At 44.7% G+C, this 26,938-nt stretch overlaps 1 protein-coding gene across 7 annotated transcripts in view; it reads left to right on the plus strand.

Moving 5' to 3' along the window:
• LOC140719770 (uncharacterized) overlaps positions 1–26,938 on the plus strand; it is a 411,496-nt gene that overhangs the window by 71,801 nt on the left and 312,757 nt on the right. For all 7 annotated transcript variants that reach the window (XM_073034626.1, XM_073034628.1, XM_073034629.1 and 4 more), the window contains exon 5: positions 21,452–21,575. In XM_073034626.1, the coding sequence (XP_072890727.1) occupies positions 21,452–21,575 (124 nt within the window). The remainder of the gene's footprint in view (positions 1–21,451; positions 21,576–26,938) is intronic.

Genomic DNA, 26,938 nt, shown 5'->3' on the forward strand with positions numbered 1-26,938 from the left:
GTCCAGTGTTGTTTGTCATATACATTAATGATCTGGATGATGGGGTGGTAAATTGGATTAGTAAGTATGCAGATGATACTAAGGTAGGAGGCGTTCTGGATAATAAAGTAGGTTTTCAAAGCTTGCAGAGAGATTTAGGCCAGTTAGAAGAGTGGGCTGAAAGATGGCAGATGGAGTTTAATGCTGATAAATGTGAGGTGCTACATTTTGGTAAGAATAATCCAAATAGGACATGCTTGGTAAATGGTAGGGCATTGAAGAATGCAGTAGAACAGAGTGATCTAGGAATAATGGTGCATAGTTCTCTGAAGGTGGAATCTCATGTAGATAGGGTGGTGAAGAAAGCTTTTGGTATGCTGGCCTTTATAAATCAGAGCATTGAGTATAGGAGTTGGGATATAATGTTAAAATTTTACAAGGCATTGGTAAGGCCAAATTTGGAGTATTGTGTACAGTTCTGGTCACTGAATTATAGGAAATAAGTCAACAAAATAAAGAGAGTACAGAGAAGATTTACTAGAATGTTACCTGGGTTTCAGCACCTAAGTTACAGGGAAAGGTTGAACAAGTTAGGTCTTTATTCTTTGGAGCATAGAAGGTTGAGGGGGGACTTGATAGAGGTGTTTAAAACTATGAGATGGATAGATAGAGTTGATGTGGATAGGCTTTTTCCATTGAGAGTAGGGGAGATTCAAACAAGAGGACATGAGTTGAGAGTTGGGGCAAAAGTTTAAGGGTAACAAGGGGGAATTTGAGTGTTAGCTGTGTAGAATGAGCTTCCAGTAGAAGTGGTAGAGGCAGTTTCAGTTTTGTCATTTAAAGTAAAATTGGATAGGTATATAGACAGGGAAGGAATGGAGGGTTATGGGCTGAGTGTGGGGCAGTGGGACTAGGTGAGAGTAAGCGTCGGCACGAACTAGAAGGGCCAAGGTGTCCTGTTTCTGTGCTGTAATTATTATATGGTTATATGGTTAATGAGATGTCCTGCAAAGCTGTGGTTAGTAGGAAGCTCAACATTGGACATTGATCACAGCAATGGGTAATAACTCTGGTTCATTAGATTCAGATTGCAGTGGGGAACACCTGTGTTCTGTGAGTTGGATCACAGCCCCTCTCCCCACATCTACATCCAGTAATTACCAAACTGCTGCTGTTTTTCACTGCAGGTAAAGGTAGTTTCAAGTGTCATTGCTGGTTTGATTGGCTGTGGTTTCAACATGACTGATGCCTGCAGGGTAGGGGAGTCCCCAGAGGTAGAGCTTGGAACCTGCTGAGTCATTAAGCTCGGGTTCCCCATTTTTGAGTGGGCCAGTGCCTGAGGCTGAGGAATCCCCAGCTGAGTACACTGGGTATATGTGCCATTGACATTAACTACAAATTGAATACACGCAGATTCCCCTCTGCCTTTCCTAACCTGACTTAGTAGAATCTTCCACACACATGGCTAACTTAGACCTGACTACTTTTCTACACACTCGGCAGTTCCTTAGGATCAAGGGAGACTTGCTTCCATTCTGGTTTTGTAGGTCCTCTGGTTGCTGTTAATGCCAATGTGGGACCAAAAGGAGTGATTGGTTCCTAGCGGAACAGGAGGCTGGTGGTTAGGGATGTGGTGTGTGTCACCTGTATGTCATCAAGGATATGAATACAGAAAGATGCTGGAAAATGGCCAGTAACATCATGAAGGATCCCTCCAACCATGCTCATGGACTGTTTGTCCTCCTTTCATTGGGGAGGAGGCTACATGGCATCCATGTCAGGACTGCCAGACTCAAAAACTATTACTTTTCCCCAAACAGTAAGGCTGATTAACAACTCCACCCATTAACCCACCCCTCCACACCCCCAACCACCACTACTTGATCATTTCCTGTGAGACACCTTATAGAAACATAGAAAACCTTTCAACACAATACAGGCCTTTCGGTCCAGAAGGCTGTGCCAAACATGTCCTTACCCATAGCCAACTATTTTTCTAAGCTCCATGTACCTATCCAGGAGTCTCTTAAAAGACCCTATCGTGTTTGCCTCCACCACCATTGCTGGCAGCCCATTCCATGTGCACACCGCTCTCTGCATAAAAAAAACTTACCCCTGACATCTCCTCTGTACCTACTTCCAAGCACCTTAAAACTGTGCTCTCTCATGTTAGCCATTTCAGTTCTGGGGAAAGGCCTCTGACTATCCACATGATATAACCATATATGGTTATATCCACATGATCAACGCCTCTCTTCATCTTGTACACCTCTATCAGGTCACTTCTCATCCTCTGTCGCTCCAAGGAGAAAAGACCAAGTTCACTCAACCTGTTCTCATAAGGCATGCTCCTCAACCCAGGCAACATCCTTGTAAATCTCTTCTGCATCTTTTCTATGGTTTCCACATCCTTCCTGTAGTGAGGTGACCAGAACTGAGCACAGTACTCCAAGTGGGTTCTGACCAGGGTCCTATTATAGGGTCCTACAATACTCTCAGCTCTTAAACTCAATCCCACAATTAATGAAGGCCAATGGTATGCCTTCTTAACCACAGCATCAACCTGCATAGCAGTTTTGAGTGTCCTATGGACTTGGACCCCAAGATCCCTGTGATCTTCCACACTGCCAAGATTCATACCATTAATACTATATTCTGCCATCATATTTGACCTACCAAAATGAACCACCTCACACTTATCTGGTTTGAACTTCATCTACCACTTCTCAGCCCAGTTTTGCATCCTATCAATGTCCCGCTGTAACCTCTGTCAGCCCTCCACACTAACCTCTGTGTCATCAGCAAATTTACTAACCCATTTCCTCATCCAGGTCATTAATAAAAATCATGAAGAGTAGGGCTCCCAGAACAGATACCTGAGGCACACCACTGGTGACCGACCTCCATGCAGAGTATGACCCATCTACAACCACTCTTTTCTTCTGTGGTCAAGCCAGTTCTGGTTCCACAAAGCATTGTCCCCTTGGATCTTATGCCTCCTTACTTTCTCAATAAGCCTTGCAAGGGGTAACTTATCAATAGCCTTGCTGAAATCCATACACATTACATCTACTGCTCTACCTTCATCAATGTATTTAGTCACACCTGTTCCTAATGTCACTTTATGGATATTCAATAAATCTATTTTGTTGCTATCTTATATATTTATATTTATTGTGATTTTTATTATTGTCGTCTTCATCTAACTTTTTTTGCTCTGCATCAGATCTGACGTAATAATTACTTTGTTCTCATCTACACTTGTGAACTGGAAATGAAATTAAACTATCTTGACTTGACTCACAGTGACTGAAGGTGCCTCATACCTACCTACTGGAGATCTTGCTTCTTCCTTGTGGGTGGCCAGAGAACAGGAATTTCCAGTGTCATTGGGAGGGTTTGGGAGGAAGCTGTTGATCCTTCAGAAAATCTGAGTCTGACCCTCAGCAACTTGATTTTGCTATTTACTACCTGATTCATTAAACTGTGTACCTTGCTTCCAGAGGAGCCTGGGTTGTGCTGGGCAAGGAGTAATGAATCCATTCTACTCTACTTGGCACCAGATTCCTGTGCATGCATGAAAAGATGCTAACCTAGCCATGGGGCTGTGAAAGGATAATCCTCTCATTGTCAGATCTTCTTCATGAAGAGATATGAGGAACCCTTTCACTGGTGGAGTCTTTTGAAGTCAGGCATAGGGAGTTGGACACATCTCAGCACATCACAAAAACCAGTCTCCCTTCTATAAACTCTATCTATACTTCTTGCTGCCTTAGTAAAGCAGCCATCCCAGACATTCTCTCTTTCCTCTCCCATCACGCAGGAGACATAAAAGCCTGAAAGCGTGTACTACCAGGCTCAAGGACAGATTCTACCCCACTGTTGTCAGACTTTTGAATGGACCTCCTGTACGATAAATCGGATTATTGACCTCAATCTGCTCTGCGTATTATTGTTTATCTGCACTGTGGTTTTTCATCATCTATCAACCTTTATTCTGTAATAACCTTGTTCTTCCTCAATGATTTGTATGATCAGTATGCAAGAGAAGCTTTTCAGTGTATGTGGGTACATGACAGGAACTAAACCAATGCTGGTACCAATAAAGCCAAGAGTGAAGGGTTTGAAGGAAGTGATGTCCTGAGAACATTCCAGTGGGGAAGATGGGTTAAAGCATGAACTGCAGCTGTGACAAAGAATCTACTGTAGTTCAGCTGTCAGCCAAGATGCCTATCTTACTACTCCCGATGGTACTGCTGCTTCCTGTTTCAATTCTTGTACTGACTGAATCATTTCTTGTTTATTGTAAAAATATACTCTCTCTAAAAACTACCCTTCCAACTGTTACAACGTGTAAGAGTTTTGAAAGGTAGCTATTAACTGGCATGGAATGCAGTGAGGGGCACATGTCCATTCCTTGTCCCCGAGTGCCTGTGGTACTTGCCTACATGGTGAGGGTTTTTACATGCTTCGTCAGTGCTTAGTGAGGGCTCTCGTGGCTCTGGCTTAAATTCCTTTTTGGCGGACTCAGTGAGAAAGAAAGCACGTGGAATGTTCTGCGGTGTGTAAATGTGTCAACATTTGCACAGAAAACCAGAAGCAAGTTTATTATTATTGACATATGTCATGAAATCTGTTTTGTGGCAGAGTGCTGTGCACTATAGAAAAATAAAACAATTAAAATAGTGAGATAGAGTTCTTGGGTTCATGGACTGTTCCAAAATCTAATGACAGAGGGGACAAAGCTATTCCTGAATTGCTGAGTGTTTATCTTCAGGATCCTGTACCTCCTCCCTGATGTTAGTAACGAGCAGAGGGCATATCCTGGATGGTGAGGTCCTTCATGATGGATGCTACTTTCCTGAGACGTCACCGTCCGAACATTCCATGATGGTAACCTGTGATGGAGCTGGCTGAGCTTCTCCATGTTGAGTTCTGTTCACTCAGACCGTGTAAATAGGCATGCGCACTTCCTCCGTTATGTGCTTGCGCGCTGGAGGAAGATGTGGCAATTGTGGCAGCCCTCATGTATTGAACGGAGCCATTGAAAGTAAAGTTGTTTAAAAAAAAGAAAAACTTGTCTTTGTTGTTTGAGCGCTAACAGTAGTGGCACAGGATAGATTCCAGTTATAGAATTCCGCTGGCATTTGATGAGAACAAGCCTTTTGAAAACTGGAAAAATGAAATTGGAACATAGACTCCTGTTATGGAGCTTGAGAAGATCAAGCAAGCCCTGTCAATTGTACTGTCACTTCTGGGAAGAGCACGAGAGACTGCAGTGGCAATTTTGTGGACGACTAGAACAAAGCTGACGGTATGAATACTCTAAACAGCAGAAGCAGTACTCGATATGGAGAATGGCCAAGCAACAGTGTTTCAACTGCTCTGGCCATTACTGTGTGAACATTCCAGATAAAGACATTAATGAGAATCAATGTGAGAATGAAGTACTAACCTTAACTCAAAACATGACCATAGATGAGAAATCAGTGTTGCTCAAACTTCACAAGCAGTCTGGACACGCTTCAGTTGATAGACTTCAGAAACCGCTCAGGAGTTCAGGAAACAAAGATGCAGATTATTTTTCCATTCTAAAGGTGATAATTGACACCTGTGAAACATGCCAAAAGTTTGGAAAGCCCAAGCCCAAGCCTCCGGTTGGCCTGCCACTTGCATCTGAATACAGTGAAACAGTAGCTGTTAGACCTACATGAACTGGAGCAAGGAAGGTGATATCTCCACATCATTGATGAGTTCACATGTTTCAGTGCTGGTACCCATTGTAAACACAAAGAGATCCTCAGAGATAGTGAAAAAACTTCATCCATTCCTGGATAAGTGTGCATGGCCCACCTCAGAAAGTATTCCATGATAATGGTGGTGAATTTAATGATGATGAATTCAGAGATATGGCAAAGAGCTTTAACATTGAAACAAAGACAACAGTGACATATAGTCCTTGGAGTAATGGACTTCGGAGCGAAACATTCATACTTTTACTGAAATAGTGCTGAAGGTAAAGAAAAGCAATGATTGTCATGGGAACACAGCTCTGGGTTGGGCCCTTATGGTGAAGAATACCATGCACAATGTACATGGCTATAGCCCATATCAATTGGTGTTCGGCCAGAATCCAAACTTTCCCTCTGAACTGGTTGACAGACCACCTGCTCTAGAGGGCACAAGTAGTGAGAGGGCTGAGAAAAATACATCAGCACCACATGCATCAAGGAAGACTTTCACTGAAGCAGAGTGTTCAGAGAGAATTCGAGGAGCACCGAGGGCACAGGTCCGTCCTACAAATGACAAATATGATTCAGGGGACAATGTGTATTACAAAAGTGCAGACTGTACAGAATGGAAAGGTCCTGGAGCTGTCACTGATCAGGATGGAGTTGTGGTATTCGTGGGACATGGAGGTACATATGTGAGAGTGCATCGTTCCAGATTATGTAAAGCACAAACTGTAGACCATCAGAACTTCCATGGAGAACAACATAAAAAATGAAAAGCACTTACCTGGCACATGGTCACATAGTACAGACAGGAATGAGGAGCATGCAGCTGAGGACCCAACAGTGGCATAGGGAGTGCAGTTGGGGACTCAATAGAGTTGCCTGAACAGAAATCATTGCAAGTGCAAAGACTACATGGAAGTTTCAGTCTTAAAACAGGACAATCTGTGAGATTTGTAGACCAGGACACTGGTATCTCAAACAAAGCCGAAGTCTTAGAACCAGTCACACTCGCAGGCACCACAGGGTCAGTAGACATGTCACGTGTAGAAAGACTTCATATTGAATCAAGTATAGGTTAGCGTGGACCATCTGAGAAATGTTAAGGTTAAGATGTCCTAGTAACTAAAGAGGTGTCCTTTGAATCTGCAAAGCAGGATGAGATCAGTAGTTGGAGAAATGATGAGACATTTTTGCCAGAGACATTGGCCAAAGGACAGTGTCTACAAGATGGGTGTGCACCCTGAAAGAAATCCTGACAGGAATTCTACCAAAAGCATGCCTGGTGGATAGTGGTTTTGAGGAACTGAACATAAAAGAACTCCAAAAAGTCTCACCAACATAAGCATCAGAGTCTGTCCAACTACTCTCAGTTTTATGACAAAAGCATTGGCAACCCTTTCCATGGATGTTAAAAATCCACATTCTTACAGGGAATGGAGCTATCACCTTACATTTACATTAAACCCCCACCTAAAGCCAGAAGTGAAGGAACACTGTGGAAACTCAAAAGTGTGTGTGTGGTCCAGCAGATGTACCACTCTACTGGCCTAAAAAGGTCAAGGAAATAATGTTGAAAACCCATGGAAAGATGTCACACGTGGATCCAGTTATTTTTTACGGGCAAGGTATACATGGAGCAAACAAGATAGTGCACAAAATTCGATCTGAAAAAGTAGTCTTGAAGTTTCAGCCAACAGCTTGGAAAAGATAGCTCACTGAGGCTCATTGTCTTCAGTGATGCCTCACTTGGAAATCTTCCCGATGGGGGGACTCAAGGGGGACATTTTATTGTACCAATGGGAGAAGTGGGAAGATTTTGACCTCTCTGTTGGCAATCAAAAATGATCCAAAGAGCTGTATGGAGTACACTGGCATGAGAAACCCTTGCAATGTCTGAAGGTATTAACAATACTGTTTTTTCTGGCTATACACTATTCTGAGCTTTTCCACGGTGACCCAAAGAAGAACAGTCTACAAATAACTTGTGTCACAGACAATTACTCTTTGTCATGAATTCATCAAGTCAGTTACAGAGAAGAGGCTTGCAGAGAGTAGATCGTTGTTGAAGAGCCCTCACATTGTGTTGGGCCTGGAGTTGTGGATGTCATAAAATGTAACTGCATATAACCCAGACACATGGTGAGGTGGAGCTAGTGTCCAGACCTTTGGCTTCTAGAACAATCTAAATCCTAGTAGCAAACTCAGTGTGTACCTCCCTTCCATAAGAACAGAGAGATGGTGAAATCCATGGAGAAGCTCTGCTGCTGTTGATGATGCGCTGCCTATGGCTGCCTTCATGTCATAAGTACATAGGGAGGGAGTCACCTGCATGTTAACCCTACACAACCTCAGCAGCCCAAGTGAGGAGCATCGTGACATCACCTTGATTGGACTAGGACAGGCTATTGATAATGTTCACTTGAAGCCCTGGCCTTGTTAACCTCAATACCGTTAATGTAAACAGGAGCAAGTGCATCACCCCCTTCCTGAAGTCAATGAGCAGCTGTTTTGTTTTGCTGACTTTGAGGGAAAAGTTGTTGTCATGTCAGCATGCCACTGAGCTTTCGGTCTCCTGCTCATTGGTTTATGTGACACTATTATTGCTCAGGGCGTTCCAGTCCACTTCCAGCACTGTTCTGTCCAGGGTCTCTGCACATACTTCCTGCAGAATACATGGTTTTCTTCCAGTTTCCTCTCACAGTCCAAAGATGAACTGGTTAGTAGGTTAATTGTCCTGTGATTAGGCTTGGTTTGTCAGGGGTTGCTGGGGAGGTGTGGCTTGAAGGGCCACAAGGGTTTACACTCTGTATCGTGAAATTAAAAAATGCATTAGTTCAGATATGGCCCACACAATCCCAGAGACCTCAAATGTGCATGAGGGGGCACTTGGCCCAGGGCACAGTAGTGATGATCACTACCTCAGTACCAAGCCTAGATGAGCCTTCCCCTCTCCCCCACCCCACCCAGGGGATTCTTGACCTCACAACGTTTCTCACTATGATCTTAGACTTTAGTGTTTACTTACACTGCAAGTTCCGATATTGTTTTACCTTGTACTATCTAACTGATGATCCAATCTGAATGGACAGTATGCAGGAAAAGCTTTTTACTGTACCTCAGCACACCTGACAATGATAAACAAATACCAGTGCCAGTGACTGGCATGCCCATCCCACACCGTGCCTGACAGTCTCTCCCACGCTGGTTGACCCTGCCCTCCTTTTTCTCCTCACCTGGGGAATCTGTGCAGAAGGTTTACGTGGGCTGTGACACCCTTACACCCCCATCCCAGTAAAAGGGTAGCCTGTCATTGGTTGGTCCAAATGCTCAGCTGGAACCAGGGACTGAGTTAGGAACGAATGATTCTTCCTATCCCACACCACACACATAGCCAGTGTCACTGCCGTCAGCCAGCACTGGGCATTCCCAGCCTCAGTGACAAGTACCCTACTGTTTCCTTGCTCATAGTGTACACCCCCCACCTCTCTACCATGGACAGTCTCCCTCTTTCCCCACAGGACTGGGCTTGCCAGGGAATTCCAGATCCTCTTGCCATATGAGACAGGGAGCCCATACAGATGGATGGGTGCAGAGCTCCATGCCCCCCGGGCTTGCTCCCGTGAAGGAGCAGACATGGTTGGGGGGGAATATTGGAGAGGGAGCCTCACTTGGAGACGGTGTGGGATTGGTGAACTTGACTCCTGTGGTGTAAGTGTGGGAGGGGGTAACTGGGCAGGAAGGAATGTCCCTCTGTGCAGTAACCTACAAGGTGCCCACCAGTAGAAGGGAGTTGTCTGCTGTGAGATCCTTGCTCAGCACTGGGGACTGTCGTCAGGAAGGGTAGAGGTAGGCAGCAGTGGCCTGGCTGCTGACAAGCCAGCTCGTTGCAGTAACCTTGGCCTCAAGCCAGGTTAGAGTGGAAAGAGCTCCTGACCCCATGTATAGACGGGAGGCAGCTATAGGCCGACCCAAACGACTGGATAGTGGCTGTACAGTCTATGAATCTCTTGCTGTGGTGGACACCTTGTAGGTTGCTGCAAAGAGGGACAGTCCTTCCTGCCCCTGATCAATACACCATCAGGGAGACACAAGTGAAACGTCTGGGAATGTGGAGCTGAACTGGGTTGGCAGAGGGAGAGGAAGGCCAAGGATATTCCTTTTGGTTTTGGTGAATTATACAGTACATCTGTGTGGTGAATATTCAGGGTGGGAGGGAGGAATGGAGGTTGTTGCTAGCTGTGCTCTGTGTTATTCTGCTGAAGCTCATCCTTAGACATGTTGGATGTTGAAATGTATGTTTCCATGTCCAAGTGATAAACAGTGAATCTGAATCAATGACCAAGGGTTAGGAAAACCACCTTCAGCTGGGGGCTCCAGCTGACATGGATGTGGCATTTAGGGTGGGGAGGGTGTTGAATCACGGTGAAGTTGGCAGCACAGCCCTTGTGCCTCACTTAAGGCTTGCTGTACAACATTCAATGGTATTCCTGACTCCCACAGTAAGCACTGTCAGTCAGCTGGCACAACTCAACAGCAGGTCCACACACAACAGTGAGGCAGGGAGCCCAGTGCTCCCCTGTCCTGAGAACACAACAGGAAGGTGCTGAGGAAGTTTTATGGTGCTGTGTATGTACAGCAGTTTTACTGTGTGCCTGACTGCTTTAAGTCTCCTGAGGGTGATAGTTGGATGTTGAATCTCCCAGTGACTGTACAACTAGGACAGGCTGCCTGGAGCAGTTAATCCTGTAGTCTAATTTATAATAACAACCCCCAAGTGGCTTCTGATGTCTGCATTATTTACAGTTTTATGCTAATTATTACTGTAATTATTCACACTCAGTCAGAGTAATGCTGCACAGTCCACCAAGTCCATGTCCACACTGACCGTCCTGTACCCCACCTATGCTCATCCCATTTTGTTTTACCTACAGTCCCATCCCATTTACTCTTGGGACAATTTGCAGCAGCCACGGAGACCCACGGTGAACAAGCAAACTCCACACAGACAGGAGATGAAGTTAGGAATGAGCCCGAGTATCTGGCCCTGAGATTGACCCCAGGATGCAGGAGCTGTACATCAATGTCTTTACCAGCCTTGCCTCTGTGCCACCCAGATCTTCCAGCAGTTTCATTTACATATACATTTCCCAAGAACACAAGTTGCAGTGGGACTCTGGGTTTTAGAATCACTACAGGAGAGCAATGGGAAAGTGAAACAACACATCCCATGATCCTTTCCCTTGCTCCAGCTGTATATCCCTTTTGCCAATCAACTTTCATGCTCTTGGCTTCATCCCTCCCCCTCCTGTCTTCTCCTATCATTTCAGATCTCCCCCTCCCACTTTCAAATCTCTTACTATCTTTTCTTTCAGTTAGTCCTGATGAAGGGTCTCAGCCCAAAACGTCGACTGTACTTCTTCCTATAGATGCTGCCTGGCCTGCTGCGTTCCAACAGCATTTTGTGTGTGTTTCTTGAATTTCCAGCATCTGCAGATTTCCGCATGTCTGGGAGTACAGGTCCATAATTTATTGGAAGTGGTGTCACAGGTAAATAGGATCGTAAAGAAAACTTTTGGCACATTGGCCTTAATAAATCAAAATATTGAGTACAGGAGATGGGATGTTATGTTGAAGTTGTATAGATAGATAGATAGATAGATAGATAGATACTTTATTCATCCCCAAGGGGAAATTCAATGTTCCTCCAGTATGATATCACATAAACACAAGACAGACCAAGACTAACTGACCAAAAAAACCACATAATTATAACATACAGTTACAACAGTGCAAAGCAATACCATAATTTGATAAGAGCAGACCATGGGCACGGTAAAAAAAAAGTCTCAAAGTCCCAGATAGCCCATCATCTCACGCAGATGGCAGAAGGAAGAAACCTCCAACGTGGCAAAACTTCCCGATGCAGCCTCTGGAAGCACCCGAGCACAGCCAACTGTGAGTCCGTCCGAAAACTTCCGACAACTTCGTGCCTCCGACCAGCCCTCCGACACCGAGCACCGAGCACCATCTCTGCCGAGTGCTTCAACCCCGGCTCCGGCCACCAAGCAACAGGCAAAGCCGAGGATTCGGGGCCTTCCTCTCTGGAGATCTCTCCGATCGCTCAGTAGCAGCGTCAGCAGCACAGGCATGTCAGAAGTTTCGCCAGATGTTCCTCCGTGCTTCACACATCCGTCTCAATCAAATCAGGATTGTGCACGGCCCCTACAAGAAAGATGTAAAGAGAAAAGTTACAAGGATGTTACCAGGTCTGGAGGACCTGAGTTATAAGGAAAGAATGAATAGGTTAGGACTGTATTCTTTAGAATATAGTGTTACGAACCCCGTAACTGGGTGACTTACCAGCAAAGATAGAGATGTCCGTTGAAGTCAGATGATACTATTTTTAACAGCATTTACTAGTAAAAATACACAAAAATAATATCAATGCAAATATACAGATAATATACGTAATCAATACTAAATCTAAAAGTGCGGATATAATAATAATCAATAAGAAATAAGCTCTATCGTTGTCTAGGGGAATATAAAGTTCACTGCAGTTCCACAAGCTGCCGTCTTTTGGTTGTCGCTGTGTTACACTTTGTTGGAGAGAGAGAGAGAGATAATGGGAACATTTACCGCTATGGGATTTTCCAACCTTCCTTTATGATTTCGATCCGTCAGGTGTCTCGTTGTCGTGGCCGTTCAATTGTGACCTCTCCTTTAGCTAAACCGTTCTTCCGTTGTGAGCCCGCCACCCCAGGCAAGGGAGGATGCACACGAGCCCCCACCGGCTTTCGCTATCAAACGCTGTCACAGGATTTCTAGCGTTTCTCCTGGTGCGTCTAAAGGGGTGTTCCCCAGACCCCTCTTTTATCCTCACTCACGGGGTCTCAGATGTCAATCAGGTTGGGATGATGCAATCCCTCAACCAGACCACTCTAGTTGTCCCCTGCGGGGTTTCAATGAATAGTACAGTACTCAATACACAATTCCTTCTCCAAGAGACAATGGCAGTTATCAGTGGTTCCGTTCTGCTGATGTCAGGACACATTCCAAACCTTGTGTATTCTGGATGTCTCTCTCTCATTTCCTGGGTCTCAGACCCAAAATAATAGTGATCTTGCGATTCTCAAAAAGGAGGGGGCGACTTTGTACCCCTCAGAGTTGTTTCACCTTCGTAACAATAGGCAATTGAGAGGAGATTTGACAGAGGTAAACAGCATTATGAGGGATATAGATGGGATAAATGAAAGCAGACTTTACAACCAGAAGTCATGAGTTAAGAGTGAAAGGTGAGAAGTTTAAGGGGAAACTTCTTCACTCACAGGGTCGTGAGTGTGGAATGAGCTGCCAGCTCATTCATCATATCGTCCTTCACTTAGTGACTAGAGCAGCACTGTGTCCCAGTGAATAAGACTAAATGCCCTGGGTAAATTTCCAGTCCTATTGCAACTCTGCTCCAAGAGACAATTCCACTGGCTGGTACTAACATCCCTAGCCACAGCAAACAAGCAGCTATTGTGTTTCCCTCTGCTCTGTGTAAATAAATGCAGAAGCTTCCACACTGTGTTGTGGGATGGGAGGGGAATTGGAACCAGTATGATAAAACTGAGCATGAGCCAGCAGGTTTACAAGTAGATGATGTAATATGTATGTAAGGAAGGACAAGCCAATGATTGGGTACAAATGCAGACAGCCAAGTTATACCACTGAGGCAAAAGTAATAAGGGTGCAGGACTGAAGGAGCTGTAGTTAAATACATGTAATATTCAGAATAAGGTGGACAAACTCATGGCGAAATTAGAGATTGGTTGGTTTGATGTTGTGGGCACCACTGAGTTGTGCCTGAAAGATGGCCATAGTTGGGAGTTTTAACATCAAAGGATATACTTTGTATAGAAAAGACAGGCAGGAAGGCATAGGTGGTGGTGTGGCTCTGTTGGTCAGAGATGGAATTACATCTTTAGAAAGGAGGGAGGTTTATGAGGTTGGATCAGCCATGATGAAATGGTAGAGCAGACTTGATGGACCAAATGGTCTAATTCTGCTCCTGTGTCTTATGGTATTCTGCATTGTCGGTGTTTCACATTGTTCTATATCAATGTACTATGTAATGTTTTAATCTTTATGAACAGTACACAGGGAGTGCAGGAGAATGAGAGGAGATCTTATAGAGGTATACAAGTCATGGGGGTAGAGAGAGGGTGAATGCATGCAAGCTTTATCCCCTCGGGTTGCATAAAACTAGATCTAGAGATTATAGGTTAAGGGTGAAAGGTGAAATATTTAAGGGGAACTTCTTCACAGGGTGTTGTGAATGTGGGACAAGCTGCCAGCTGAAGTGGTAGATGTGAATTCAGTTGAGAAGTTTAGAAAGGTACATTGGTTTTAGAAGCATATGGTCCATGTGCACTTAAAGGGGCTAGGATGAATCAAATGGACCAAAGGTCTGTTTCTGTGATGTAGTGATCTATGACTCCATGACAAGCTTTTCATTGTTTCTTGCTGCATGTGACAATAATATACGGATACCAAGCAGAGTAAATCCTCCTATAACACACATTCCTAGTCAGTATTTATTTCAATGCAAGTCAGAAGGTACCAACACTCTCTAGGGTACAATCCCCAAAGGTACTGACTCTCCCTGAGGTACAGTCGCTGAGGGTGTTGCTAGTTGGGCTGAAGAGCTTTGTTGTTTCTATCATTTCCCTTTGTTCTGCAGTGCGTACAATCTGGAGGTTGGGGTGGGGGGGGGGGGGGGGTTCATTCATTCAGTGTAAACCTGCCATTGGTCCAGTGTTACTACCTTGTTTGGATTGTTTGTGAATCATTGATATTCCCTCAGAAACCTGGTATTCAGTTGAGGAATTTATTTTTCTTCATTTTTTCTGAACAAGGGCCAAAGTAGCTGAATGTTGGAAAACACATGCAACTCCAGGCAGGAGTAAGAATAATGCTGAGAAATAAGAAAGGCCAGAGAAAGTGCAGCTTGTCAGCAGCTGTCTCTCAATGTGAAGGATAGACTGTCCTCCAGATGTCCTAACTTCCACTGTGCTCAGATATGAGTCAGGAACTGTGATGGGCATGACCACAACATTCACCCCCACCCTTCACTTGTTTTTGTATTCAGCTACTTGAGCAAAAGAAGGTTGTTCTGAAGTTGACACTGAATTAATTTCATTGGCTCTCCAATAGCTTCAGTGTAAACGGTGCCCCCTCCAGATAGTGTCAAGATGAGGGAGTTACAAGCTCTCATGCAGAACTGCCTTGGGTCAATGGGTTTACAACCCTACATGTAGTCAGGCATGAAGATTTTTTCGAATCAAAATACCTGCAGATGATTAGAATCTGAAACTAAAATAAAAATGCTGCAACTTCTTATAAGAACTGGGAGAGTTAGTTTAAGCTGTAGAGAGTTGTTCTGGGGATGGGATTATCTCCCATAGGATAAGTCCAAAATTGTCCAGATGCTCCCAATACTTTAATCACGGGTTAGTGAGGCAATGAGAAGTTTGAGAAGAAAGGAGACCTCTGAGTGTGCTGCCTATGGCCACTGCACTGTTCCCATGTGGCCCACACAAGAACAACATCTCTTCTGCTTGGCTTGTTGCAGCTTTTCAGACTTCACTATTGAATTAATGTGTGGGATTCATAGTTAGAAGAAGGTGATGTAGCTGTGACCTGGATTGTTGGCTTTGGCGGAGGGGGGGTGGGCGGTTGTGATCTGAACACTGTTTATCAGGGGAGAAGGAGGAGGGGCTGATGATGATGGGTTTGGGAGAGACATGATGAGCTTTGTAGTGGTAACGTAGAAATGTGGTCATTTGGAAGCAAATGTTTTAACATGGGCGGTACCCAGAATCACATTATCCCAAGAGGGACCCACACAGCGGCACACTCCTCCACGGTTACTGGGAAGGTCCAGGGTAGAAATCAGATTGGAGTTGCAAGGATTTTAATGACAGGAACTTCCCAGTCACAACATGACCTGCAAATGGTTGTGTTTCACCTTGGAAATGAAGTCATCTTCAAGCTGGGATAGAAGAGCTGTGCATTGGATTGTGAAGACCTGAGCACTGGACTGGGGAGAGCCCAAGTACTTGATGCCTCATATACCAGTTCCTGCAGTTTAAGTTCATCATTAATCAAAATTAAAGGTAAAGCTGAGTTTATTGTCAAATTCACAAGTATGTGTATGCACAGGTGGAATGAAAAACTTTATTGCAGCATCACAGGCATATTGCATCAGATAAGCAGCATTCACAAGATAAACATCAATTTAAAATAAATTATTTTACAAGAAAACATGTATCATAAAAACTGTCCATTTTAGTGCAAAGTGTGCTAAACTGAGGTGGTGCTTAGTGTTTTGCTGGTTGGTTCAAGAACTGAATGGTTGAAGGGATGTAACTGTTCTTGGACCTGGTAGTGTGGGACTCAGGTCTGTATCTCTTGCTGGATGGTTGCTGTGAGCAGCTGGCATGGCCCAGATGCTGGGGATCTTTGATGATGGATATTGACTTCTTGAGGCATTGCCTTCTGTAGATACTACTGATGGTGAAAAGGGACGTGCCTGTGGGCAGAGTCCACTACTCTCTGCAGCATCTTACATTCCTGTGCACTTGAATTGCCGTATCAGACTGTGAATCAAGCAGTCAGTATACATTCAGCAATACTTCTGTAGAAGTTTGATAGAGTGTTTGATGTTAACCTTAACCTCGTAAGAAAGTAAAGATGCTGGTGAGCTTTCATTTGAAACATCAAGAAAGATTTGAATCTTTTAATGATGATCAGAAATTATATGCACCAGATCCTACAGGTAATTCCAAGATGATTGGGTTTATATTAATAAAGTGGTTGAGGTTTTGCTGGTATTTGTGGGGTCAAAACTGTGCAGGTATAGTCAAAATCCAAACTTCCTCACCAACAGTTACTTCAGGTGGCCCTGCTCAGGGAGCCTCCATGGAGTGCAGTGATGGAGCTCAGACTTGCCAAGTTGTACACTGTGAAATCAACACTCTAGCAATAGACTGGAGCTGACATAGGATCCTGGTTTCAATGGGATTTGTAGGTGTGCAGAGATGGCAAATTCCATGTTTTTCTGAAATCTTTTGATTTTTGTTATGAATTATTTTGCATTGTATGAATTTTTAACTTTTCATATTTCTGATTATTTTAGTGCTACCTTGTTTTTAACTCAGTACATGCCACAATAATAAACCAATTTATCAGTTTACTTAGATAGCTTTTAAATGTTTCTGCAGAGAAATTCAGAAACATTTCTGGTTTCAGATTGTTTTGACAGTCAGCAAAGCAAGAGTTAAGGATTTTGCCAGAAGTCCAAACTTTTTGAGACATCTTGTAGGCTTTGGTGAGCTTCTGTGGCATTACTGGCCTTTAGATTGGGGTGGTTTGGGCCTTGGGCCTGGAGCGCTTCAGGCCCATTCCTGGAATAAGTAAATTCATGTGTGAAGTAGCCAGAGGCACAGCTGCAGAGAGAAATTGGAATTTGACTTGGTTTATTATTTCACATGTACTGAGATACAGTGGAAAGCTTGTCCTGCATATTGTTAATACAGATCAAATAATTACAGTGCACTGAAGCAGAATAAGGTAGAACAGGAACAAGGCAAAATAAAGTGAGTTACAGAGCAAGTACAGTGCAGGTAAACAATAAGGTGCAGGATCATTGTGAGGTCAAGACCCCATTTTATCAAACTAGGGTATCATTTAATAGTATTTTGTATCAGCAGGTAGAAGCTGTTCTTGATTCTGAGGTAGGTGCTTCAGACTTTCTGTCTTTACCCAATGGGAAAAGGGAGAGGAGAGAATGTCCAGAGTTATGCTGACAGCGAGAAGGATAGGGAGAGTCAATGGAGTGGAGGCTGGTTTCCTTGATGCGTTTAGCTGTGTTGACAGCTCTCTGTAGTTTCTTGCAGTTACATGCAGAACAGTTGCTAAACCGAGCTTTTTTGCACCGGTTAGAATGCTTTCTATGGTGCATTGCTATAAACTGATAAGGGTCAACTTGCCAAATTTCTTCATCCTCCTGAGGAAGTTGAGACACTGGTGAGCTTCTTTGGCCATGGCTTCTAAATAATTGAACCAGGAGAGTTCGTTGGTGATTTTCACTCCTAGAACATGAAGCTCTCAATCCTTTCAGCTTCAGCACCATCAATGCAGACTAGGGGTTCCCAACTTTTTTTATGCCATGGTTTCCTACCATAAAGTGAGGAATCTGTGAACCCCAAATTCGGAACTCCTGAGACATAAAATCTTCATCAAAGGGGAAGGATGGAAGAATAAGAAAGAACGGCTTTGTATAGTATGGTACTGTTCACATTCTCAGATACTTCAGTGGCCTGAATTATTGTTATTGTTGTGGTGTGGCGCAGTGAGCTGAATGGCTTGTTAGAGAGATCCAGGTGTTATCATTGTCCACCTGATACCTGTTTGCATTGTGTAAGCTCAATAGGTAGCCATCAAACCTGCAATTTTGCAGTGTCCCAGGGTAGGGCTCTGGATGGGAAGGAGGGACTTCCATCAGCAGTCAGTGGCCATGTGTAAAGCACACCTGCTCAGAAAATACAATCACCTTCTCAGTGATTTACAATCTTGTGCAGCCCACATTCACTGAGAAGGTTGAGCAATGCAAATGCAAATCCTCTGAACAATGCCATTCACTGATGGCTGCACCACAAGGCTCTTCAACAACACCCAACTTCTGCCACCCCGGGCCAGTTCCAACTACTGTTCCAACAACAGCTACCAGTTTTGTGTTGAAGAGATTGCAACTCTTTTACAGGAAGACTGTGAGTGTGAATTAATACAAGACGCAACTGGTCCGTACCAACCAAGATTCCCAGCTAAGATAATTGTCACATTTGTCCTTTGAACCTTTCCAATCCATGTATCTGTCCAATTGTCTTTTAAATATTGTTATTGAGCTTACTGTCAGGAAGGAGGTACAGAACCCTTTGTACTGATGCACACACTTAACTATTAAGAAACAGCTTCTTTCCCTCTGCTATCTGATTTCCAAATGGACATTGAACCCATGAACACTACCTCACTAGTAGTGTTTTTGCAGTACTTATTTTAACTTAACTGTTTACTAGACATGTATAAACTAAATGTAACTCAGTTTTTTTTCTGGATTTATTTATCATGTATTTCATTGTACTGTTGCCATAAAGTTAACACATTTCATGACATATACTGGTGATATTAAACCTGATTCTGATTCTCAACCACTTCCTTTGGCAGTTCATCCCACATACATACCATCTTTCGTGTGCAAAGCATTGCTTCTTATTCAGTCATCTCCTCTCATCTTAAACCTATGGTCTCTGCTTCTTAATTTCCCTACTCGTTAGCATAACACTAATACAGTGACAGTGGCCCAGGTTCAAATCCGCTGCTGTCTGTAAGTAGTTTGTCCCTTTTCCCCGTGACTGTGTGGGTGTCCTCTGGGTGGACTGGATTCCTCCCACATTCCAAAGGCATTTGGGTTAGTTGTCATGGTCTGGTCCATGTTCTGGTTCACAGTCTGGTCCGTGAACTCCAGACTCCGGGTCTTCTGGCTGTCCCTTGTTTCATTTGGGCTTAATCATTGGCACCTGATTCTCGTCTTGGGGCCAGGAATATAAGTGGCCCTGAGTAGGTGCTGGTTTGTCTTGTCAGTATCCTGTCCTCACTTCTGTGGGGTAAGTCAGGCCGTCTTTGCTGTTACCCTGTGGTTGGATCTGTCCCTCCCTGTCCTTGCCTCTGTTGGGTAAGCCAGGGTGTCTTTGCCGTTACCCTGAGGCTGGACTGTTCTCCTCCCTTCCCCTTCTTTCAGCAACCTACGCCTGAAGCCTTGCCTGCAACCTCGCCTGTATCGCAATCAAGTTTAGTCACTGGAGTGAGACCGGAGCCTTACCACGCCAACAGAAGGAACTATCTGTCATTGAGCTTGAACTGTCCTTTGTGTCCCCATGTTTAGTGTCCATGTATGAGTCCTGGCCCTATGTCCTGCTCCCAAGGAGGGGTCCCAGTGTTCAGTGTTCCTCTGCTCGAGTCCAAGGCTCAGTAGGTAGGCTGTTTGCTGCTACTCAAATGGACTGTCATTGTTTTGTCGTCTCATATCCAGCAACGTAGGCAGGCCATTTTCTGCTACTCGAATGGACTGTCGTTGTTTGTTGTTCCGTGTCCAAGGCTCCGAGGAGGTTCTAGTCTGTGTCCTAGTCCAAGTCCTAACCCCATCCCTGTATCCTAGTCTTGTCCAGCGTTGTTTCTCCCCCACTTCCCTTGCTTTCTGACACACCAGGTCCCACTTTCCCTAGTACTTCAGTGTCTGTCTCTTGCATTTGGGTCCGTTCCCAATGCCCACCTTATGACATTAGTAGGTTACTTGGTCAATGGATGTAATTGGGAGGCGCAGGCTCATTGGTTCTGAAGGGCTTATTATCATGCTGTATCTCTAAAAGAAAAATGAAAACATTCTACAGTGTTTTGCAGGATGGCAAAGAAACCAAAACTGACAGTGAGTGAGCCAAAGAGGAAGAGTAGACTGATGATTTTTAAGTACAGGCAGTCCCTGAGTTACGAACGTCTGACTTACAGACAACTCATGCTTACGAACCGAGGAAGGAGAACGCCGTCCGCCATTTTAAGTTGTTGCCGTTATCACTGTGTTGAGTGTTTAACTTTGTATTTGGCTTAAATTTTTCTTAGTAAGATTCACCCTGACCCTGCCCCCCGTTCCAGTCGGCTGGTGGTGCAGTCAGATCAGCACCGGGCTAGAGAATGGAGGTTCCCGAGTTCGATTTAGTGACAGACCGGTCCCGTGCCGGGTTGATTATCGATTCAGTGACTCCTGTACCATCCGTGCCGGGTTGATGTCGAGCTCGCAACTCAACCTCATAAAAAAAAACACTGCCACCTCCAGTTTAAATTCCCACGTGGAATATTGTGGAGGATCAATTACCCTAACCCAGCACAGCCCCCACTTGTCCCATTTAACCTGTCTCAGTGCGGTACAGTTTAGCACCCGGGGAATCAGTGCTGTGGTCCTTAGGACCCAGCGGACCTTGGGAGCCGGCGCAGGTCGGGAGTGTTTCTGCTCCATTGGTGGGAAGCGATCGCGATTGAAAATAAAATGGAAATAATAAAGCGTTTGGAAAGAGGTGAAATGCCATTGGTCATTGGAAAAGCGTTAGGCTACAGTCGGTCAACGATCGGAACAATTTTAAAGGATAACGGATAAAGTGAGAATAATGGAGCATGTGAAACGCCCTGCCCGGATGAAAGCTACAATTATTACTAAGCAACGCAGTGGTTTAATTATTGGAATACATACATTTCTTAAGTGTTTTATATGCATAGAAAGGTAAAATATATACTATACACCAAGACAAACATTTGACTAACTGAGGCTAAATAATACCGGATGTACTTGTTCCGACTTGCGTACAATTCCGACTTAAAGATGGACTCAGGAACGGAACTCGTACATAACCCGGGGACTGCCTGTATGAGAGAGAGAGTATTAGATTTGGAAGAGTGTGGAACTGTCAGAGTGCGAGGATGAATTTACAGTAGCCCGAGGGCAGGTAAGCTGCTGGAAGATTATCAAGAGGATATTTGTAAATTCAAAGTGTAATTATCCCTCAAGTTAGCATTGGTCAGTGTTCAGGCACGGGAATGGGGCAGTGTGTCAATCACTGACGTGTGTCTGTTGACTGTCTCAGACAGGTGTTCCCTCAGGGGCTGCCAAGTGACTTCACCTTCCTTGCAACTCTGCTGTTGAAGAAGAAGACATTGAAGAAGAAATGGGACCTGGTCAAAATCACAGACCAGTTGGGCCTGACACAGGTAACATAATGCTGCTGTCATCCTTCTAATGGTACAGGAGCTTTGTCTCCTCAGAGAGACCCTGCAGAGCTGGGCTGAATTACAGAGAGCTGGGGAAGTTGGGAGCAGGGTTGACTGCTATTGAGCTCCACAAACACACTGAGACTTGTAAACTTTAGCAACTGCACTGGTAAATTATACAGGTAGTCCCTGAGTTACGAACGTCCAACTTATGGACAACTCGTACTTACGAACCGAGGAAGGAGAACGCCGTCTGCCATTTCAAGTCAGATCGTGACGCCACCCGCCATTTTAAGTCATTGCCATTGACACTGCGTTGAGTGTTTAACTTTGTATTTGGCTTAAATTTTTCTTAGTAAGATTCACCCTGACCCCCCCCCCCCCCCCCATTCCGGTCCGCTGGTGGCGCAGTGAGATCAGCACCGACCGGGCTGGAGAATGGAGGTTTCCGAGTTAGATCCAGAGAGAGACCGCTCCCGTGCTGAGTTGATGTCGATCCAGTGACTCCCGTACCATCTGTGCTGGGTTGATGTCGAGCTTGCATCTCGACCTCGTAAAAAAAAAACACTCCCACCTCCAGTTTAAATTCCCACGCGGAATATTGTGGATGATCAAATACCCAAACCCAGCACAGCCCCCAGTTGTCCCATTTAGCCTGTTTCAGTGCGGTGGTCCTTAGGACCCAGCAGACCTCGGGAGCCAGCGAAGCTCGGGACCTGCCGCCCGCAGTATTTCTGTTCCATTGACGGGAAGCAATTGCGATTGAAAATAAAGTGGAAATAATAAAGCGTTTGGAAAGAGGTGCAACGCCATCGGTCATTAGAAAAGCTTTAGGCTACAGTCGGTCAACAATCGGAACTCGTACGTAACCCAGGGTCTGCCTGTATGTCTCATTAAATTCAGACTTGGAGCTGCTGGGAGCCAGAGCAAAGACTGAGGGTTAGAAAAGGTCCACAGGACACTGTGCCAGGGCTGGGAGATCATCATCCTGGAAAATTGGGATGTGGAGGTACCCTGATGGAGGAAGCTGGCCAATTGTTATCCTAGGGTCTGAGGACCTGCAACAAGTAATTAGGTGTCTATTTCTGCTCAGTGCCTTCTCTTTCATCAGCCTGCACTGAGATATGGCATATTCTTCCCATGTCCTGGACAATGCTTAAACCAGTTTGTATGTCCCTGTGTTCTGTCAGCATTGTAGACAAAGAATGGTCAAGTTATGATTGCTGACTACAGGAGGCTATGCACAATTTGGGGTGCCTTTACCACACCTCCAGAGTCTTTCACTGGCACTGATATGTCAGATCTAGGACCCGGAATCCTGGGATGCAGAGCAGAATAGGCAGCTTCCAAGGAAAGAATGTTTCAGACAGTCATGGAAACAGGCCATGGAGTTGATAATGTCCAATAACTATCCAGAGGACATTCTGATGGAAACCTTCCACAGATGCTGTCTAATCAGTTGGGTATCTTCACCACTTTGATGCTGTGCCGATGCTCCTCTGTACTGTATGCCTGTTTCATGAGGAGAGGACTGTCAAGTTCAACAGCGAATACCTTTTGGTTAGACCACCACACATTTCTACTCCTTCCATCTCCTGCCCCTCCAGTCTGTCCATGTGTCCCTACCCTCTCCCCGAAGCAATGTCTGGAGTAACAAGTATACAACCAAAATTCTGAACAATTGTTCTGAACGATTGAGAGATTCACAGACGGACCCGAGCTCCACTTGGAAGCCACCATTTATTGCCTGCCTCAAGAAGATGGGAGCGAACTGCCATCTTGAACCTCTGCAGTTCCTGGCGGTGGAAAAGAGGATGGACTGTGTAGGTGCATGATGTCAGCCAGTAGAGCGCCAAAGGTTTAAAAAGGAGAGGAATTTTCAATGGTCTTTTTAAAATCGGAGCAAGAGGCTGAGAGTGAAGGAGTAAGGAATCTCGGCGAGAAGCCCTTTTTTTTACACTGCTCGAGGAAAAGAGGCTGGACTGCACAGGCGTGTGACATCAGCCAGTAGAGCACCAAAGGTTTAAAAAGGCGACCACCATATCCAGCGGGCAGCTTTGAGAGCGGGCAGCAGAGTGAGAGGGAGCAGAGTGGGATGGCTTAGGCTCAACAGGCTTTGGCATAAACAGGCAGAGGCAAGGGTAGGTTCCAGTAAGTTTTGTTTTGTTTAGAGTAGAGAGAATGCCAGGCAGGATGTTGGAAAGCTCCTCTTGCAGGATGTGGGAAGTCGGGGAGACCTCCAGTGTCCCTGACAACGACACCTGCAAGAAGTGCATCCAGCTGCAGCTCCTAACAAACCATGTTAGGAAACTGGAACAGGAGCTGGATGACCTCCGGATCATTCGGGAGAATGAGGAGTTTATAGATAGTAGTTTCAGGGAGGTAGCTACACCAAAGGAGCAGGGCACAGGTAATTGGGTTACCGTCAAGCAAGGGCAGAGGAAAGGGTAGGCAGAGCAGGGCTCCCCTGTGACCATTCCCCTCAACAACAAGTATACCGATTTGGATACTGTTGGGGAGGATGACTGACCTGGGACAAGCTGCGGCAGCTGGATCTCTGGCACTGAGTCTGGTTCTGCAGTGCAGAAGGGAGGATGGAAGAAGAGGAGAGCAGTAGTGATAGGGGACTCGATAGTTAGAGGTACAGACAGGAGGTTCTGTGGTTGTGACAGAGACTCCCAGATGGTTTGTTGCCTCCTGGGTGCCAGGGTCAGGGATGTCTCTGATCGCTTGCACAGCATTCTGAAGTGGGAGGGTGAGAGTCATGGTACACATTGGTAGGAAGAAAGAGTGAGGAGGTCCTGAAGAGTGAGTATAGAGAGCTTGGTAGGAAGTCAAAAAGCAGGACCTCGAGGGTGGTAATCTCAGGATTGCTACCTGTGCCACATGCCAGTGAGGGTAATAGTATGATGCTCTGGAGGATGAACACGTGGCTAAGGAACTGGTGTAAAGGGCAGGGTTTCAGATTTTTGGATCATTGCGACCTCTTCTAGGGCAGGTGGGACCAGTGCAAGAGAGATGGGTTACACCTGATCTACAGGGGGACTAATATCCTTGCAGGGAGGTTTGCTAGTGCTATTGGGAAGGGTTTAAACTAGATTTTTGCAGGGGGGTGGGAACCAGAGTGACAGAGCAGATAGTGGAGTGGGGGTGAAAATAAATGATGTTAAAAGTTCATTCAAAGTCACAAATAAAAGCTTTGTGCATGGTGGTAATAATCTTCAGAGGTGTGTCTACTTCAATGCGAGGAGTATTGTGGGGAAGGCAGATGAGCTGAGGGCGTGGATTGACACATGAAATTATGACATTATAGACATTAGTGAAACTTGGCTACAGGAAGGGCAGGACTGGCAACTTAATGTTCCAGGATTTAGATGTTTCAGATGTGATGGAGGCAGAGGGATGAAGGGTGGGGGGAGGTGGCACTGCTAGTCCAGGAAAATGTTACAGCAGTGCTCAGGCAGGACAGATTAGAGGGCTTGTCTACTGAGGCCATATGGGTGGAGCTGAGAAACAGGAAAGGTATGACCACATTAATGGGGTTGTATTATAGACCACCCAATAGTCAGCGAGAATTGGAGGAGAAATCTGCAGAGAGATAGCAGACAACTGCAGGAAACATAAAGTTGTGATAGTAGGGCATTTTAATTTTCCACATTGATTGGGACTCCCATACTGTCAAAAGTATAGACAGGTTAGAAATTGTAAAATGTGTTCAGAAAAGTTTTCTAAATCAATATATAGAGGTACCAACTAGAGAGGTTGCAATATTAGATCTCTTATTAGGAAATGAGTTAGGACAGGTGACGGATGTGTATGTGGGGGAACAATTTGGTTCCAGTGATCATAACACCATTAGTTTCAAGTTGATCATAGCTAAAGATAGATCTGGTCCTCGGGTTGAGGTTCTAAACTGAAAAAAAGGCCAAATTTGAAGAAATGAGAAAGGATCTAAAAAGTGTGGATTGGGACAGGTTGTTCTCTGGCAAAGATGTGATTGGTAAGTGGGAGGCTTTCAAAGGAGAAATTTTGAGAGTGCAGAATTTATATGTTCCTGTCAGGATTAAAGGCAAAGTGAATAAGGAAGCTTGGTTCTCGAGGGATATTGGAACTATGATAAAGAAGAAGAGAGAAATGTATAACATGTATAGGCAACAGGGAGTAAATAAGGTACTTGAGGAGTATAAAAAGTGCAAAAAAATACTTAAGAAAGAAATCAGGAAGGCTAAAAGAAGACATGAGGTTGTTTTGGCAGTCAAGGTGAAGGATAATCTTAAGAGCTTCTACAGGTAGATTAAGAGCAAAAGGATAGGAAGGGATAAAATTGGTCCTCTTGAAGATCAGAGTGGTCAGCTATGTATGGAGCCAAAAGAAATGGGGGAGATCTTAAATGGTTTTTTTGCATCTGTATTTACTAAGGAAACTGGCATGGAGTCAATGGAAATAAGACAAACAAGTAGTGAGGTCATGGAACCTATACAGATGAAGAGGAGGAGGTGCTTGCTGCTTTGAGGCAAATCAGAGTAGATAAATCTTCAGGACCTTGAAGGAGACTAGTGTTGAAATTGCAGGGGCCCTGGCAGATATATTTAAAATGTCGATATCTATGTGGCGGAGGATTGGAGGATAGCTCATGTTGTTCTGTTGTTTAAAAAAGGCTCAAAAAATAATCCGGGAAATTATAGGCCAGTAAGTTTGACATCTGTAGTAGGTAAATTATAGGAAGGAGTACCAAGAGATAGAATCTACAAGTATTTGAATGGACAGGGACTTATTAGGGAGAGTGAACATGGCTTTGTGTGTGGTAGGTCATGTTTGACCAATCTATTAGAGTTTTTTTGAGGAGGTTACCAGGAAGGTGGATGAAGCGAAGGCAGTGGATGTTGTCTACATGGACTTCAGTAAGGCCTTTGACAAGGTCCCGCATGGGAGGTTAGTTAGGAAGATTCAGTCACTAGGTATACATGGTGAGGTAGTAAATTGGATTAGGCATTGGCTCAATGGGAGAAGCCAGAGAGTGGTAGTGGAGGATTGCTTCTCTGAGTGGAGGCCTGTGACTAGTGGTGTGCCACAGGGATCAGTGCTGGGTCCATTGTTATTTGTCATCTATATCAATGATCTGGATGATAATGTGGTAAATTGGATCAGCAAATTTGCTGATGATATAAAGATTGGAGGGGTACTGGGTAGTGGATAGTGAGAAAGGTTTTCAAAGCTTGCAGAGGGATTTGGATCAGCTGGAAAATGGGTTGAAAAATGGCAGATGGAGTTTAATGCAGACAAGTGTGAGGTATTGCACTTTGGAAGGACAAACCAAGGTAGAACATACAAGTTAAATGGTAGGACATTGAGGAGTGCAGTAG

Source organism: Hemitrygon akajei, chromosome 32 (genome assembly GCF_048418815.1).
Source record: "Hemitrygon akajei chromosome 32, sHemAka1.3, whole genome shotgun sequence".
Lineage (NCBI taxonomy): Eukaryota > Metazoa > Chordata > Chondrichthyes > Myliobatiformes > Dasyatidae > Hemitrygon > Hemitrygon akajei.